At 36.0% G+C, this 19,071-nt stretch overlaps 1 protein-coding gene across 2 annotated transcripts in view; it reads right to left on the reverse strand.

Moving 5' to 3' along the window:
* Positions 1-472: 472 nt before the first annotated feature.
* Positions 473-19,071, reverse strand: part of SPATA17 (spermatogenesis associated 17) — a 95,690-nt gene continuing 77,091 nt past the window's right edge. The window contains exon 10 of one of the 2 annotated variants that reach the window (XM_069009518.1): positions 473-616. In XM_069009518.1, coding sequence (XP_068865619.1) covers positions 536-616 — 81 coding nt within the window. In that variant the 3' untranslated portion in view covers positions 473-535. Of the gene's footprint in view, positions 617-16,841; positions 17,152-19,071 lie in introns of those variants that run through there. The other variant, XM_069009520.1, reaches the window with a different exon arrangement.

Here is a 19,071-nt window from a genome sequence, read left to right on the forward strand (position 1 = left end):
CACCCACAGAAATGCTAACAGGATTTTAAATAGTATTTTATCTTCCATGTAGATGGCTATCCTGCACTTCTGAAGTCACAGATTGGTTAAGAATACCCAACAAGACTGACGATGATGAACAACCGTGATGAACCAGATACATTTATAGTTGTGAGAAAAAAAAAGAGATATAAATTTCTAAACTTTTTTCCTTTTTTAGAGTTAACCTCACTTACAAATGTGTAATAAAGAAATGTGATTCCGAGTATTTTATTTGATGACTCTGGTTTTGTATCCTAAGTTGTTTATACTAAATAAAATACAGCAGAAACAATTTTCTTAAGATACATTTTTTTAAAAAAAATATTTTTTGATAAATCTTGGAAGCCATATTGCCTAAATATCAAGCAAAATCAATTAACATTACTTCAGACACAGTACAAATCACAAAAGGTGTATTTTATGGGACATTCAGTCAACATGCTGCCGTGTATTTGCTGAAATACATTTATTGACTACTTTTCATGTGTCTTATAGTTTGTAGTTTCCAGGACAACTACACTATTTGCCCAGTGCTGGAGTAAGTTTTTCCAAACTTTTCAAAGAGAGCAATCGATGAAAACAGTGTTTCAAAGTCCTAGAGAGAAGAGAGACAAAAAATGATGTTAAGCTTAAATGGGTTTGCCTTTTTTTTAAGGTATTTCAGGGCTCTAAATATTGTCTTCTCATTACATTTCATAATGTAAGATAGAATGCAAATTATGCAAAACAGTGAATATTAAATATACTTTTTTACATTATATGAATATTACCTTGAAGAGGAGCACAAGAATTGCTTTAATTACAAGAAAATATGTATTTTAAACTCTCAGCCACTATAAGAACTGCAGAAATTTCCTGCTCTAGAAACTAGATTTTAGAGTCTTTGGCAAATCATGGTAAACAAAAGTTTATTCTCCTCCCTGGCAACCAGGTAGGTTAAGGAAAGCACAACAGCCCTGCTATATTTTAACTTTTCTACCTTGCTTAACTTTGAAATATGGATACTAAACCAGCCACATAAGAAATGGTAAAAAAAAATTAATATATATTACGTAAGTATTAGTGGCAACAAATTGATTAGGAGAAGCAGGGTGATCCCTGAACATGTTTTTTTCCCAGGAAAAGTTCTTACTTATTACATTTAATTTTTTAAATCCAAATGCTTAAAAATCTAAAGTGAATAACGGAAACACAAATGAAACTATGCCTTAAGAGTACAATGTCAATTCAGCCAACAAGCGAGAAAGTAAAACAAACTAAGTGTTCTAAACTATATTTTATTTGTCTACTTACTAATAAATACTCTGGTAAATGATTAGCAAGTCCATGGTATTTAGGATCAAGGTATTACAGCATTCCTAATAAAATTCTTTTCTCTGAACCTGAAATACTGAGGATAGTATAACAATAGAAAACACTTGGTTTACATTAAAACAGTTTTTACTTTTAGAAAGTAATATGCCACAGATGAACTCTCAGCTTTCTAGGATTTGATGGTTCATTTTTAAGAAGTCTCTCTGAATACTTTGTATTGTTTTCTATTGCCAACAAGTAGCTCTGCACAAGTGGATGAAATTGAAACATCTTCATGGGATGTCTGAGGCCATGAGTGAATGAAAGTGAAAAGTTTTATCGTTTCAACTCATTTCCCAATTTGAAAGGTTTCATTTTCTCTTAAAAAGAGAATAAAAACTTTTTTTTTTTTTTTTTTAATGACATGAAGCAGAATTATCACTCCCTGGACAATTTGGATTTAGCTGCTTCACAAACTACAGTTCAGCTGCATCTCTACAAACAGAGCACCTCTGAATTCTAGTAAACATCATGCAAACACTGACTGGTCCCACCTGCGTTTCATCTGCATTGCACGTTGCCAAACTGGAACCATATCATTTCTTACATCTCATAATTAAATTTGTTAACTATGATCCCTCCAAAATTCTGGTGCATAAATTTTAAAATATCAAGGCAGATATACACTCAAAATTAAATAATCTGTGTGTGGTGTGAAAGCGAGTACTATTCCATTCTTAAATGATTTACAAGATTTACTTTTTAATCTTTCTCTATGCCTTCTACTTGCCAATTTCTTGTTCAACAGAAACAGTCCATTTGCTTATTTTCATATTAAACTTTAAGCATGGCATAATATTCTAATTTTCAGTGTCTGTTCAGCATCACAAGCACCTTCTTACAGCAGGAAAAGTTGTCCATATAATTATTATAATAAATATTATAGTATCTCCAACACAACTGCAAATGGTTTTCTTCTAAAGTGAAGCTAGTTATACTTAATTCAGTAAATTAACCAGACTAATTCTGTTCATGGGAATGGAAAAATCAACAAACCAGCTTTAGTTGCTGAGAAAGCAAGCAGATAATCCAGCAATAATTTAGGATTAAGCAGTAATTCAGAGCAGAACACGATATCCATTATTTTTAACATAAGAAGTCTCTTATTAATTAATGCTCAGGACAGTTACGTAGAGCTTAACAAATCGTGAACAGCTTAACAAGTGGTGAACATTGGGTGAGACAGGGAAACCAGTGAAACCTGTGCACCCCCCATATCAGGATAAAATCAGGAATGGGAAGGCTGAGTATACAGAGATCTTCATTTGCTGGAGCAGACGGCTTTTGCTATTAGGATTCCTGGCCAAACAAAAACAATTGGCTGCCAAAATTACCTCCTTGGGACGATTTAGGAGCCTTTGAAGTGAACAGTGTTTTTGAGCTGGAACTAAGCCCAGGTCCAGCTTCAAACTCAAATCAAAATGACAAAGAGGAAATTTTCTGTGCCACACGCCCCCTCAGTGTAAGATTACTTTGGTTTGGCAGCTGTACTGTTTATCTTGTTATTTAAAACTATTCCACTAGATACTCACAACTGAGCATTTAAACAACTGGCTCTGATTATGACGACAGCAGTTATGTTTGACCACATTTAGGAAACATTACAGAGTCTGATGGATAAATAAAAGCATGCTGACTTTAGAGTTACATTAATCAAAGAAGTTAAGAATGTATACTAGATAAATGTTATGCTAGAATTAATATAAAATATAAATATGTTTTTAAGAAAAAGATCTTGTTTCTGTTGTTTCTGTATTTGAAGATAAAGATTTTAACCAGATTTTGACAGAGAGATAAAGTAAGGCCTGAAAACACCACCTGGCCTTGCAAGATCTACCTCACAGAACTGAAGAGAGTCTGTGTCACTGTACCATTGTAGCACCATAAAGGGAAAGGAATTGGAAGCCAGGTTCTCACATCCATCTAATGTGATGGTGAAATGACAACTCAAAACATGCAGGGAAGCCCAGCAATGCACTGCTCATTGATTCTGATAGGAATCATATTGAATTTAAGCTATTTGCTACATGGCATAGAAGTTATGAAGTTATGTAAATAATCCTTTTGAAGAACATAGGTTGTGAGTGGAGAAAAACTGGCTTCTTCAAAATTAGTTCATCAGTTCCTCACTGTTGGCAGCTGGAATGAATAGGCTTACCAATATGAATTCACACATATTGGTGAGCTTGACCTTATAGTTTTGCACTCTCGGGATCACAGGAGCATGGAGCTGAGCTTTATGGAATTTTTCCACAATGCATTCTTAAATCATGCCATATAATTCTCAGTATTGGATACCTGTAATTCTCAGCACTGAGACCTGCTTTTAAATTCCCCAACAAAGTTGTTTGTAATGATTCCTTTTTAAACTTGTCCAGCTTTGACTCCTTTCATGCTAGTAAATTGTAAGTGATTCAAGTTCAACTGACAGAGCTTAACAAAACCTAAGGACCCTTTCAATACATTTGACTACTTGAGCTTGTGAGCTCATCAGCTCGAAACAATGGAGTCAAAAAAGGTGGCATAAAGCCACCAAAGATTCGTCTCAATCAGCACTCTGATGTCATAGATTAGACTTGCCAAATGGTTACATAGTCTATATTTGGAATGTTATTAAAGCAAATTCCAAAGACATTTTTCATCTGACTATGCAGACTTACATAAATACAGATCACGTACAAATGCTGGCAAATGAACAAGACCTTGTAGACCTTCATATTGGTTTGGAGGCCTTTGAAAATGCCTTCTGTGATATTCTAGAAACAAATTTGTACTAACAGTGTTTCTTCCCAAGCAATTTTGAGAGTACTCTACAATATTCTGTAATATAAATATGTAGTTCAAAATGAGATAGGAATTACAATTGAGTATCTTCTTGGAAATGTAATGAAGTAGAAAGTCAGCTGCCTCAGACCAAAGCAAGAACAGACAAACAGCAGTAGCATATCTACTCACAGATTGTAAGGCAGAGAGCACTATTATTAGCATTTATTCTCAGCTCCTGCACACACACTTCAGGTAATTTCGTGTATCAAATCTCTGAAGTCCATAATAATTATGAAGCTGTTAAGCATGTGATAAACTTGGAACAATAAACATACAATAAGCTCACGTTATCTGATTTATAGTATAGCATAGTCTTTCCTTTCTCTGTAATGACAAAATTTGGGTTTGCTGAATAAGCAGGGATTTGGTTGCATAAGTGGAGGTTAAAGTTGTGTTTGGTTGTGCCAATATAGATTTCCTTCATAGGTGAGTAGAAGCAACATGTGCAGAAGTTTCAAATATAGATTGTATAATGAAAAGTATTGTCTGTAATGTAAAGCATTCCATCTATAGCAGATATTCAGAGCAGTGAGTCCTTTTCTGAGTCTATCTAAAAATACTAAAGACAATGTACAAATGCATTATGGCAACCATGGCACCATGTGCTGTGAGAAAGGTCAACAATCCATGAAAAGTTTGGACCTCAGAAAAACTCTTTTGTAGTGCTGGAATTGTATCTGCTGCTCCTATAGTGAATTAGGTCTCTCCTGTTCTTCTCTATATAAAACACCCATTCTAAACGTAAATTCTGTTAATTAATGGCAGAAGGAATAACTGAAAAATGAGCACAGCTGCTGGAATCATAATTCTATCTTCATGCTACTGAGTAGTAAAACCAGGAAACAATACTCTGAAACCAATACCCACAGGTGGACACCAAGGCTTTAGAGGATGCAGTGGGGAATTCTGCACAAATGTCCCTGCAGCAGGTACGTTCTTAGCATAGGGTAAGCCACTGAGCAATCTTGCTTTCCCACAAAGCCAGGAGACATACCACATGCACAACTCCTTTGGAAACCAGGCAGTACTGCCAAGTGTCACTGTAGAGCTACACTCCACAACCCCACCTGTTTAACACTAAGTGGTCATATTTAAGTGTTTCCTATGATCCTAATGCTTGTAATAGTGAAATTAGAGTCTTAAATTGAGCTGTCATAGTAAGCCTCCTGACCTTTTAATAGCCACAGAAGTCTCTAACAAGGAAGCAAACCAGAAACAGCAAGCTTTTAGACAAGTAAAATGTTGATCCAGCTAACTTTTATTCTCAGCAAATTTATCAATACTGGTTAACAATACTTCCAACTAGTACAGGGCCTTCTGACATGACAAAATGAGTGTAACAACCCATTCTGTCAATACAACACAAATGTCATTTCAAGTGCTCAAAACCCACTAAGCTACCCTAAAAAAGATTGATTTATCTGCTCCAGTGTTTCTTTGGGGCAAACTTTTCTCACAACTGAAACCAATTAGTGGGCCTGGCACTTGTAGTGCAAAATGTAGGTCAGCATCAAGTAATAAAAAAGTATTGACTTTTCTCTGTCTGTAAGCAGCATGAAAGGGGTGCCATGGCCTTGTCGTATATGAAAAGAGCTCCATTAATTTCACTTATTTCAACCAGGGCTGTCAAATACTAATGCTTCTATTGCACTTTTCACACAAAGTACATTGACACCAATCCTGGCCCCAGTGTAACAAGTTTACAATATTTCAGTCAGTGAAAGGGGTACTATAATTTTTAATTCCCTGTTGTACATTTAGTCTCTTTAAGCAGCACTGCTCATAAGACTTACTAAGAGATATGAGCTGGGACATTAATAGTGGCTTCACACTTCTTCCCATGGGCAACAGAACCTATTTCTTGGGCACAGCTTCAACAGCTAATTAGCCATAAAGTTCAGGACACAGTTGTTTGGCATAACTCTGTTTTTGTGGCTGGTGGGCACAGACTGCCAATTTTACTTTCTGCTGTGGAGAAAAAAACCAAAACCTAGGAAGAGGTCTTCCATGACTTAAGGCTATAAAATTGAAAAGCTAATGTGTAAACCAATTGGGTCAACCAGCCCATAAGAGATAATAACAAAAGCCTGGATCATGCCTCAGGGACTGGATCTCATTGTGTCAGCACAGAGGTATTGACTTCCAGGGAAAAGCGTGCCTAATCAGAGTTCCCTGCCCCACAGCTGACAAGGGACCACTGCTGTGATGAAGGGGGTAGAATTGCACCTTTCTCTATTCAGCTGACCAGCACAATGCAGAGGAGGAGAAGGAACCAACTTGTACCTCCTCCTTCAACTGTCTACTACTGCTACCCATTTGAAAACCTCTACATTTTGTTCTTTCTGGTAGGAGCAATTAAGTTTTCATGGAATCACAGGATATTTTAGTAGCTTCTCCATATTATGGATAGACACAGCAGAGGTCAAAACATTACGATTCTGTTTCCCTCTATTCTCTGCAATTTGCCTTCTAAACTGACTTTTCTTTTTTTCAAGTGAATTTTATGGTTCTTGTTGACAAGCTTGAGGACTCTGAGTGTGATGTCTAACTCATTCCCCAATTACCTCCTGCAAATGTACCAACAATAAAACTCTTTGATTTAAAAAGACTGGGTGACTATGGTAGAAGGCAATTTTCTACTTGCTTTAATGACTTTGTAAGTCTTACCCTTTGAATCAACTTGCTATTAGATCTTAAATAAAATTATATTGTACAGCCATCATAAAAGACAACTTTATAACCTTCTGTGTTACACATACATCAGGCAAGTTTCTTTCTATTTGTTAGTTTTAGTCTTTTATTGACATTATGATAATGTGTTGTAAAAAAGAATCAGGAAATTATGTTCACAGTAGGAAATTTAACAACGCTATTTTAATATCCTATCTTCCAAACAGAAAGAGAAAACATTAATTGTTACTTAATTTATGTAACAAACAATTCATTATTTTTACACTTAATTTTTCATGGATATTTATAACTATCACTGACTCTTACATGTTTTATCTTTTTATGAATTAAAAATGAGGAAGCCAAACTCAAACAGGGCTTGCTAGAAGTTATGAAAGATTTCTAATGATGGCTTATGAGTTTGAAAAAGCACTGACTTGATAATCACATAGTTTTAGATATTTTCTGTGTGATGTGTCAAGTATGAGCAGCACAGCCATGTGTGCTCCCCTGGGACAGCCTAACATGGAAATTATAACTCCATTCCTCCCTTTCTGTAGCATTTGGAGAAGTGTTCTGCTACTAATCTGTGCTCACTGAAATTTCCTTTCATAGCTCAGCAGCTAAATTGTACTAATTTGTGTTTTGGAGATAGTTGGAGACAATTGACAAAAATCAAGCTCTAAAACCTCTTGTCATCACCTGTGCAAGGTAGGAGAGGATGTGTTCTAGGCTTGAAAAGAGCCTATTTTAGCTCCTGCATGGTTAGTAGTAGTTTGGACAAAGGAACAAAAGCGTATCCCATTTCATAGCTGCACAAATTAAGCTATGACATGACAGAAAATAATGATGCTCTTCAGAATGCAACAGTTTGAGCCATTGTACAAGGAAAGCACAACTATTCCTAAACTAGTAAGATATTCTGTGATCACTGTGTTCATTAAGGATCACAAATGTGTCAATCCTTACTGCCCTTCTCACAAGCAAAGGCAAATTATCTCTGGGCTTTGATGGAAGTTTTGTGCAAGGAAGGACAAAGGAAAAAAAGGGCAAGGATTTGGTCCAGTAAATTACTTTTTCCTGTAAGTGTTGTCTCTGTAAAATTAACCTGGGATCTGAAACTAGGCTGTCCTTTTTGTCATGTGTAGTATAACCAGCAATGAAGATTTGTGGTCCAAATTTGCATTTGTTACATTTACTTAGTACCCTGCAGTCATTGTTGTTGCTCAAGGGGAAGGAAGGGTGGAATTCCCAGCTGTACCCTCTACATTCATTTATTCCATTTATTAATGATCTGTAAGCCAGGCACTGTCTGGTTCTTCCTCTCAAACATGGACTAGCTTTGCAATGCTTTAGGAAGAAATACATTCTCCCTTATAAATAACTGTTCAGTTAATTAATTTCTTTATGTGTGTAAAGGTAATCTACTGAAGAAGAAGAAGTCACCCTGATGTAGACACTTTTCAGGTTCTTTTAGACCTGTTCAGAGTCAGTATCAATATTACAAGTACAGTTTGCCACACAAAGTTACAGTGCATGCTGTACCATACTTTAGGCAATGTTATGAAACATCACCCAAATTCTATTCTGAATGTCTGTATGTGAACCAAAATTGCCAAAGATAATACTCTATTTTTTCAACTATGTAGCCTTTTTTTTACAAGTAAATTAAATTAAGAAACCAATGTGAATTTCTCCGCAAGCTATTTCATACTTGGATACCCTTGAACTTTACTGAATCTGGGCTAAAAAACAAATGTGCAGTTGAAATAGTTCAGTAAGTATTCAGAATCCCAAGAGATGTTTATTTGCTATTGTCTAGCAAATGTCTACCTCTTAGAGTGTATTTTAACAAAATATTTTTGAAGAGGGGAGTAGCAATTCATCTTAATCTATTTAAGACGTATAAATAACATTGTCAAGAATGAAAACACTCTAATGAGAAATATACAACCCTTTAAAGAAGTTATTAAATCTGAGGTGGAACTATGCCTAACACTGCATTCCTGTGTACAGAAAAACACAGACTTAAAAAGCATCTGATGAAAAAAATAAAGGACATATTTTTACCACGGTGCTTGTATTTTTAAACGAACTTCTTGTCCCGCCCATCACACACACTCTGCTAGCAACAGGACTTGCATTAGAAACTACTGCACCTAGGGATAAACATCTTGACTTATGCCATTTGTAAGCTGCCCCTTCATTGTCTAATCTGTTCAACTACCACATTCTCTTTCCAGCTGAAAATAAGCCAGTGCCAAGTGCTCACTGCCAAGACAAGCTCAGAACCACTTTTAACCTGCAAGACTAAAGCCAGAAAATGTTTAACCTGCCAAGATCAAGTTGCAACTCTCTCTAAGTTGCCAAAATCTTGCCACCAGGAGTTAAGGAGGAAAAATAAGGAGTTTAAATCCTCAAGTGAAAATATTTTTTATCTTATTTGGCTTCTGATATGCAGCAAAACCAGTACTCCAGTTAGATTTCATCTGGTTTCACATGATTCTGGATGACACTTTCTAACCTGGTTGCTTTCTGTGATGAAATGACTAGACATATAGATCAAAGGAGAACTGTGGATGCTGCTGTCTGGTTGAGCTTTAACAAGGCTTTCAACACAATCTCCCAGAGAATCCTTTCAACCAAGTTGGTAAATTATAATATAGATGTGCAGACTAATAGATGTAATAGCTTCCTGGAGTCTCAGGTTCAAAGGGTAGCAATGAATGGCTTCTCCTCTAACTGGAACCTGGGTACCAACATATTTCCTCACGGGCTGTCTTGGGGCCTATCTTAATATCTTCCTCAGAGACCTGGAAGTGGAGATGGAAGGCACTCTGCTCAGGTTCCTGGAGAACACCAAAGCAATAGGTACCATGGAGACACTCAGGGGCTATCACTCAGAGTGATGCAGACAGGCTGGAAGAATGGCACCTGGCAAAGATTCACCCCAGAAGCAAAGCAGGCTGGAGGCTGACAGGCTGGGCAGCAGCTCTGCAGAGGAGGACCTGGTGGTCCTTATGGGCAACTGGCTAAACATGAGTGAGCAATGTGCCCTGGCACTGATGAAAGGTAAAAGAGAAAACCAGCTTTCCTCTGCCAGAAATATATGATACCTTCAGGAGAGACAGAAATGATCAAACAGGAATATTTTCTTATTTTTCAGGCAGCTTACTTTGCAGATGGGGCTAATACTAGAGAAACTACTCATCTCCCATCCAGTGTTTACAAGTGTTCTCAATAATCAATAAAAAAGAAACAAAAGCTTTTAGACTAATACCTATCGCTATTTTTTCTGTCTTTACTCATATATGATAACATATCTTCTTTATATGTCATGTTTTCAATGGCACTTTTTCTCCTGTGTAAATCTGCCAGTTCTTTGATACAGTTCAGGAATAGCTTCAGCTACAGTGATTACTCACTCAGGTGCCACAGATTTGTTTTGGCATTGGCACAAAGTTAGTTCTGACAAACCTGCTGATTAGAAGCTTTGGGGAGAAGAACAGCTGGTATTTATAGCCAAACATTGTTTCAGATTCAACACTGTTCAGAAAAATTATATGGATTACACTTACTAGCACAAATTTTAAAAATAGATTGCTGACCAATTCAAAAACTAAAACCATGCTGCATTGGTTCTGATATGAATACATGTTATGTATATACTAAATGCAACAACTTGTGCTGCAATATTCTATGGTAGCCCATAAGCAAAAGTTTATTTCATTTTTCAGTTGGACAACTTCTGAACTAAATTCAACACTCCGTTGGCCACACTGAGGAAAGAATTTAGCCTGAGACTTTAACATGTCTATACAGAACTTTCAATGTATAGCTGTGTATGATTATATCTTATAAATGAAGAGGAACTGGGAATTTTTACAATGTTTTATATGCTAATTTATTCATTGACAGTGTAGTAGCAATACAAGTTATACTGTTAAGTTTCCCATACTTCTCTGAGGACTTCAGATTTGAACTGAAGTGTGGGAATTCTTTAAATAGCAACACATTTTGGTCTTCCTTTTACCAAAGGCTTGGGCATCTGCAAAAACTACAAATCATGCCAAACTCTTTGAGTGATATATGGAAGACCACAATCCACTAGGAAATAAGCTAAGACGAAGTCATTCATTTCATTTAGGTCTTTCAGTGGGATTTAAACCATCCAGCCCACAAACCATGTCTCATGAGATTGCAGTGTACATCCAGCCCACAGTAATAATGATTACTATACATATATGTGTATATGCTTTATTGCTACCTTTAGCTGGATTAAAAGCAATATATCAAATTTTATATTTCTGCTTCTTTTATTAGCTTTCTAGCACTTGATCAGCTGATAGAGGCAATAATGAAATGTTTTTTTATAAACTGGAGTTTGTAAGTCCTGTCCTGAGAATGTAATATTTCAAAAAATAGCCTAAGCTTTGGGGAAAAAACCAATTACAGAAACAGCATTAAAAATGCCAAGCACTGGGCAGAAGCAATTCTGGATCAGTTTAAAAAAGTGATTGATGAAACTCTAATCTGAGCTGAAGGAACAGTTTCACGACAAGCTGTGACCATTCCACACACTTCATTAGCTGCCATAATTAGCCTGGTGTTTCAATTTGTTAGAACTGGTGGGGACAATTTTACTCAGAATGCAAACATCAAAAAACAGGGTGCCTCAGACTTCAGAAGAGGCTGATGAGAAGCTTTTCTAGTCTCTGTTAACTAAAAGATTAATTACAGCTGATGGGAGGCTGTACTCTGATTGTCACTCTGTCTATGTGCATTACTTTTAGCATTAGAAGAAAGACATGGTTGACACTACACTGCTCAATCAAGCAGCTTTGCCTTAGTGTACAAAGTCTGTTAATGTGCAATGTTTTATTGTTTCTCTTTTTCCTTGTTTCCCCCCTGTGTTTGAGACTCTCATACCTAACAAGTTATTCTTTAAAAGAGCAGGGTGTTTGGTTGGTAATGATAAGCACTTACCACGTATGCCACCATTCCTTCACATGACTACAGGTGAGAAATCCTGACATGTCTCAAAGCTACAAGCCAGGAATGTTATTAGTTCCTATTATTGCAGTCAAAATGTAAATTCCCTCTCAAATAGTCTCGTTATGAGAAACAAAGCCAACAGAGTTGTGAAACTGGTACTCTGTGCTTCAGTCTTTATACCCTATCCCCTCTACCTGAGGTGTGGTTACCACTATACATTAACTCATCAAAGCTTGTAAGGTTATTTATATGGAAGTGAAGTCTGAATTTGAAGTGCAAAGGTTAGTCCTGAATAATTCCATACCTTTCATTCTAGAACATTAACACATGGCAATACAGCTACTCATAAAAACACTCCTTATGTGGATATGCCTTTCAGTTTCCCTACAAGTATTATGCTGAGATCAACAAAAACTGTAAGAGAAGAAATAATATAGTATATCATGGTGGAACATCCTTTTATCCTGAGTTTGTAAAGGGCATGTTGAAACCAGCTCTTCATTGCATTAAATGAATAAACAGTGTAGTGTATTCCAAAGTGAATATCATAACGCGATTTAAAATGGGTCAAATGAGTTCAGAATCGATTCATAATATAAATTTTAAAGAAAGAAGCAGTAGAAACTTATGTCAAACCATTAAGACAACAAGCAGCCTGTACTACTTTCCATGTCTCATTCACTCCAACATAACTGCACAAAGCTTTTAGTGTGGTTTTTCCTATTCAAGGAATGTAGGTTTCTCTGAATTTCATTTTTCTGCAATGAAGCTCTGAGAATAATGTACATTTGCTCTCTGCAGAGAGCATCAAAACAAACAAACCCCCCCCCAAACTTACAGCCTTTCTTTCAACTTGGGCTCATACCTGGCATAATATCTTAAAATTCTTCCAGAACACCTATAGGTATTATTAGCATTTAAATTATAAAACTATACAATCATAATGAGTCAGTGTAACAAAATCTCTATCTCAGACATCATTTCAAGATGCAACAGTCTGTAGTTCTAAGTGTATCTGTTGCAAGAAAGTCATCAAAATATGTCTCTGATCTTAGCCCTCAATTTTGCAAACTCACCAGCAATGTACATTTAAAGATGAGATTAAAAAAGTCTGTTTTTCTGAGAAAACAGGTAACACCATTTTTCCTAGAACATTCTGTCTGAATGGCATGTATTTACATATTGCTGATATTCATTACAGGCCAGATCCTTACCTGATGCCAATTAGCCTAGCTCCATGGATATATCTCAAGTATGCTAGGGCTCAGGACCAGCTCTCAAACCTGCAGGTTTCAACAGTTGTATGGCCCATGTAATTCTCAGAGGATTGTGAAAAGCTTTCGGTTATTTTAATTTCAACTCTATTTAACAAGCACAAACAAAGTCTTGGTGAGTATTATCAAATAGTAAGTAGCTTGCTTTTGCAGATAAGTTCCATAAAGAATTTTAAGTGACTTCAAAATATAGCCTTTTTAATTCAATATTGTGGCAAATTGAATTGAGTTGAAATACATTATGTTTGACATACATATAAAAAATTCTACTTAATTCCAAGAATACTGAATAGCCTATCCAAAACTGACAAGGCAAGGCCAGGGATTTCCTGGTTTAGTGTATGGATTTTGAATTCCAACAAAGAAAATCATATCAAAATAGTCAAGGCCTAAAACCAACATAAACAAAATAAATTAGGTGTAACTCCAGTATCTACTGTTTCTAGATTAACTGATTTTCTTTTTTTTTTCAATTTAAAACTGTGCCACAAGTTACTGTAATGTACTCTAAGCATGTACTGAAGAAATTGGGCAAGATACTCTATTTCGAAAGTGTTTCTGATTAAATAAGATGCTTTAAAATGTTTAAGCAATGTGTACAATGGGCATTATTTAGAAAGCTTAAACATATATACATCTCCCTCAGAGAAATACTGGTTAAAGTTAACTCTTACTAAAAAAGCAAGGTTTTCTTCTATACCACTAAGATGCAAGTTACATTATTAAATGAGGAAGATAGGCAAAGCAAGACATTTATCATCCAACAGACAAATGACACGGGATTGCTAGTTAGACAGTATAATAAGTGCCATCTAATTTTCTCTTTCGAATCAATTTATTCTTCAAAGCCTTGGATCATCATCAAGGGACTGCATTTTCCCTCTGAGAAATTACAGACCTGAAAATCAGGTTTTATAAAATATTCAACTAGTTGCCCACAAACCCTTACAAATAACCACTAGAATGGATTTGATTTGAGTAGTGATGACAGTATCTCTTCTTATGCAAATAATTGAATAGTTTGACTCTTCTCAGACACTACTTTGTAGCATTCCTTCAAAATCAGACCCTGTAACTCATCAATAACCTCCACTAGAAAGTTTATTCAGCCTTCCAGTTATCCACAGATTCTTTTCTGCATTTAGATAAACAGTAGCCAAGGATACATTTTGCATGTTTTAATTTGCTTCACGGCATTTACCATCTTTCTGCAACTAAGAAAATAATTTGAAATCTCACTTATGTTTAATAATCATTAATAATCGTATATCAAGCATAGCATTTTTCCAAGGCAACTCAACAGTGGTGATCTTAAGGATTTCTCAAAGGAAACAATATACAGCTCAAGAACCTTTCCAGTGGGAGCACTGAAAGTGATCTTCATAACAAAGTGTATTTCTGTAATTAAGACAGTCATAAGGAACCTGAAAGGATCATTAGAAATTGTCAATAGTTGGAATTGTCATTTGCTTTCCTGGAAGACTGAATGGGTGCATCTTATAATAAGAGATATTTCATTCTAGTCCTGTGAATGAGAGGTAATGTTTGGTGTTCCCATTTTTGGACATGGCACGCTCCTGCTTTCCTTAACACCTTTCCTTCGCAACAGTACATTATGACATTTACTGAAAAATAGAGAAAGAGATCAGAAGTAGAAGTTGCAAAAGTGACTTAAAGATACTTTTTGCAGGCAGTTTCAGAGACCACCTGCTTATTAAGTTGTTCTGTGATATTGAATTGGGCAACACTGCTCTTTTTCTGTACTGTCTAACCAGGTAGCCACACACCTGAACTCCAAGGAGCTCACAGCTCTGGACAGTAATGCTGCTGTGGGAATCACCCTGTGTGGAGGCAGGGAATCACTCTGGTTGATTTTCATGTGAAGATGCAGCAGCATTCTGACTCCAACTGGTTCTTCTGAGAGCAGAAAATATGTGTTGCAGGGTAAAAAAGACAGAGTTTTTGTGAATAGTACAGGATGTATTGTTGTAGGACCAGATCCTTGGACTTAAATGATTTGGTTTGATGCAGGACTCAGGATAGCAAAAAAAGTGAGAGAAAGCGGTGTTTTGTTGGAAGCAGATAGCTGATAACTCAAACTAAGGGTCCATTTGAAGCATCTGAGTAGATACATCAAGTCATGCCAGCAGTAATAACCATACAGGGGCCACGTCATTGGCCGGGGATCGCTGGACTGCATCCCACTCTGGCAACAACCCTTATTATCCCTGACATGGCTCATGAGGAAACCGGTACTGGAACAAGCAAACCCTTACAGCTCATCTAATAATTCCCTCCTGGCTGCCACATTATGTAAGCTCTGCATTGCCTGCAAAAACACACTGACTTTGGATTGGGGAACTAGGAATCTGATATTCAAAATATGTGCTAGCTCTTCTCATGCACATTAGTAACTTCTATCACAAAGCGCACTGGTAAATATGGCCTTTAAAGTTTTAAAAGGTAATAAAGCTGACAGTTCAGATGCATGTACATTAGCCAGTATTACACCGTAGTAAAAAATGTTCTTGGACAATCTTTTTTCCTAAATAAAATGAAAACAATCAAATTGCTTTAAAAAAATGAAGCCACAGTCTGAGCAAGAAAAAAATTAAAACTTTACACAGATTATACCTATTCTTAAGTCAAATCACTAGAACGTTACAAAAATGGAGTTGGGGTGGAATTTAAATAAATTTCAGTATAGTCAGGGATGGAAAAGCACAAATAGTGCATCAAAAATCCTGCCTCATAATGACATCATCCGCTAGCCATGACTGTTGTATGTGTTGGCCCTACAAGAGATAAAACTAATTTTCAAACAGAAAAAATCACTTTCCCTCTCTACAAGAATTTTTTCCGTCATCTGTTTTCCCTATTAACCCAGATTGAAAATCTGTCAGTTCTTGGACAAAGAGACAAATTTATGCCTGGTGTAAAGCAATGAAACTATATATTTTTCATTATACTTATATTGTAACATTCTTTATATAAACTCTGGCTTGAAATATACACTCATGCTCGTGTTTATCTGTTATATGTGCCATGATTTAATTAAATACTTCTGCAACTTCGTGCAATCGCAGTTGAAGGCAATCACTGTTCAACAAAATCGACTGAAGCTGTTAATTGTGCCTTTATCTACACTGGCTGAATCTGAGCCTGTAATTCTCTGCCTCTGGTGACAAAGATGGAAGTGATATAATTTATATATGGAACAACTATTGCCTGCTCTAATGGCTACACAGTACAGTGTGAAAATGCCAGCAGTGTTGACCACAGCCCTGTTTCTACTGCTCCACCAAAAGTAGAATTGTGTTGGTGGTGAATTAGAAGAGCTATTTTTCTTAGCCCAGGCAAGGCCATGATAATCACAATTATTTGAAGTTGATATTTGATTAACACTGGCAGTGCTCTATAAGTGATTTCCACTAGACAACATCTAATTATTTAATTATTTCCCATTATTAATGGAATGAAACAACTCAAAACAAACAGCTAGAATGACTGTTTTGCAGGAAGCTCATGAACATCAATTCATGCATGTAGAAATCTTACTAAAATTATATCAAGCTGGCCCGTTGAACTTGAAAGGCATATTTTATCTCAATCAATGCATAAAAGTAAAATTATCTATAACTAAGGCATGTTTCTCTGCTGTACAGTTCAGCTGTAATGATCCCCACACACTGCACTTGCACATCAATTATGATAATCATAATCACGGTCGTTAAGCTGAATGTTCATTATTATCAGGATGCTGGTGACAGCAGATTCAATCATCGGGTGCAATGGGCAGGCAGTCACAGTCCCACCCAAGTTTCTGCAGACAGCGTTGTGCCACATTAAACCTACGATGTGTTCCACATCCCACTCCATTCCAAAAGCTGTAGACGGTAAAGGTCAACTTTATGTTCTGTGCAATATGCTTAGGTTCTCTAAATTGATTCTTTGCAGTCCTGGGTATTTTTATGCGTTGTAGATAATAAAATCCTGTTTAGGGCCAAAATGCCTGTGCAAATAATGAAACCGTGATTCAGTTGTACAGTAATTCACCTATAATAAGGCATCAGACGGAAGAATCTATCAGAATGGAACATCTTAAACTATCACTTCCTGAATTTTACAAATAAGAAAACATTAAATGCTGTCATTAAGTCAGTTTTCTAAAATGCATATGCAAACTAATTCCAATACAGATTAAAGACTGTAAGCTATCATTTCTGCCTCAGCAAATATGAACATATGTGAGTGTTTTGACAGCTGAAAGGCTATAGTTAGTGTATTTGATCCCTTGACTGTCCACCTACATTGGAACCTATCATTGTATATTAAATTCCTAGTGATTAGTAAATTTTTTATATTGAAACTTCTCACATAAATTCTATCAAAGGCATTCCAATGTATTCAGATATATAATGTAAAATGTGTAAGCATTTTTATGTTTTATACTGATTTACTGAGTAAACTGACTAGGTTCAGTTTCACTAAAGGTATAGTATTTCCATTCCTTGTTTATTTATAATGAAGAATTAGAACAGAACACTTTTTCCCTTAACTCAAACTTCTTTGAAATGTAAACAGATTGAGATAAAAATTTTCTGATTATAACTAGATGAAAAAAAGAACTATTAACTTTTCCTCACATAGATATGGTAATTATTATGTTTAGAGGAAGTCTATGCTAATACCCTTTCATTTTCCAGAAGAAATGTAACAAGGTAATATTTTTCATTGTTGTTCATTTTGCTTCTAAAGTAATTATATAATTTACATACTAATCTTTTTGTGACTTGAATTAAATTGCAGAGTAATAAACACATGAAAACCTCAGGAAAATACAACTAGGACATAGTCGTGCACACACACACAAGGAAACTTTTTTATACATAATATGAAAAAAAGCCAGCTAGTATCAGCTAACATCAAATAATACCTCAGCAGCTCAGAGGGGTCACTGATCCACTGACCTGACTCCTTGGAAGAACTTACACAGTCTTACCAGCAACAGTACACTGAATTTGTTTAGCATAAGACTGTCAGAAACTGAGCTGAAATCATGGCAGTGTTATCAGGAATTCATGTTGTAATAGAAGTTGCATCCACAGAGATATAACCTCATGGGCGACTCAAAGGAGGGTTGTGTTCAGCAGACAAACTATTAAGCAAAAATCTGATTTTTTTTTTCTAATATTTTGTTACACACCCTTTAGTCTTGTGATTCATTAGAGCAGGATAATTTTGTTCATAGCACTGCTATATTCAAAGTTTTCATAGAGCTTAGAAATGAGAAAGTGACAGAGTTCTATCAAATTTAACAGTTATGAAATTATGACGTCACACCTGCCTACAGGCCTTTTTCCATTAAATTGCAGTGAGGAGCTTAAGGTTTTGTGGTTCTTTTTGGGTTTTTTTCCTGATAATAATGACCCATTAAAGCAGTAGATATGTCATAAATGGCCCTTTTCTCCTCTTGTCTCTCTGTCGGGGTAAGCGGCTCCTAATGGAAGCTTCATATTGATTTAGAATTGGGGTTGGAAGGCTCTGTGTCATGTTGGGTTAATGTATACAGCTATTCACCTCCAGAGATTTAGGCTGATAACTATCTAAGATCACAAGTAAAGTGAGTTTTTTCAGCTAAGCCCATAGTTTATATATGTGTGATATGATATACAGTATAAATATCATTAGATTTTTGATATCATCATCTGAGCCTGAGAAAGAACTGCTAAGAACTGGAAAACCAAGTCTTTACAGGACAAGATAAGTACCAGAAATAAGACATTTAGGTCCTTTCTGTATATCATGCTGTGGGACTTCAGCCAGTCATATCTTCCACTCATTGCTTTTGAAAGACAAATTCAGACCTTTTTGTTTGATTTTTAATGTTTTATTTGTAAGGAGATATAATTAATGCACGTTGAAATACCAA

The sequence above is a fragment of the Aphelocoma coerulescens genome, chromosome 3 (genome assembly GCF_041296385.1).
Source record: "Aphelocoma coerulescens isolate FSJ_1873_10779 chromosome 3, UR_Acoe_1.0, whole genome shotgun sequence".
In the NCBI taxonomy this organism is placed as follows: domain Eukaryota; kingdom Metazoa; phylum Chordata; class Aves; order Passeriformes; family Corvidae; genus Aphelocoma; species Aphelocoma coerulescens.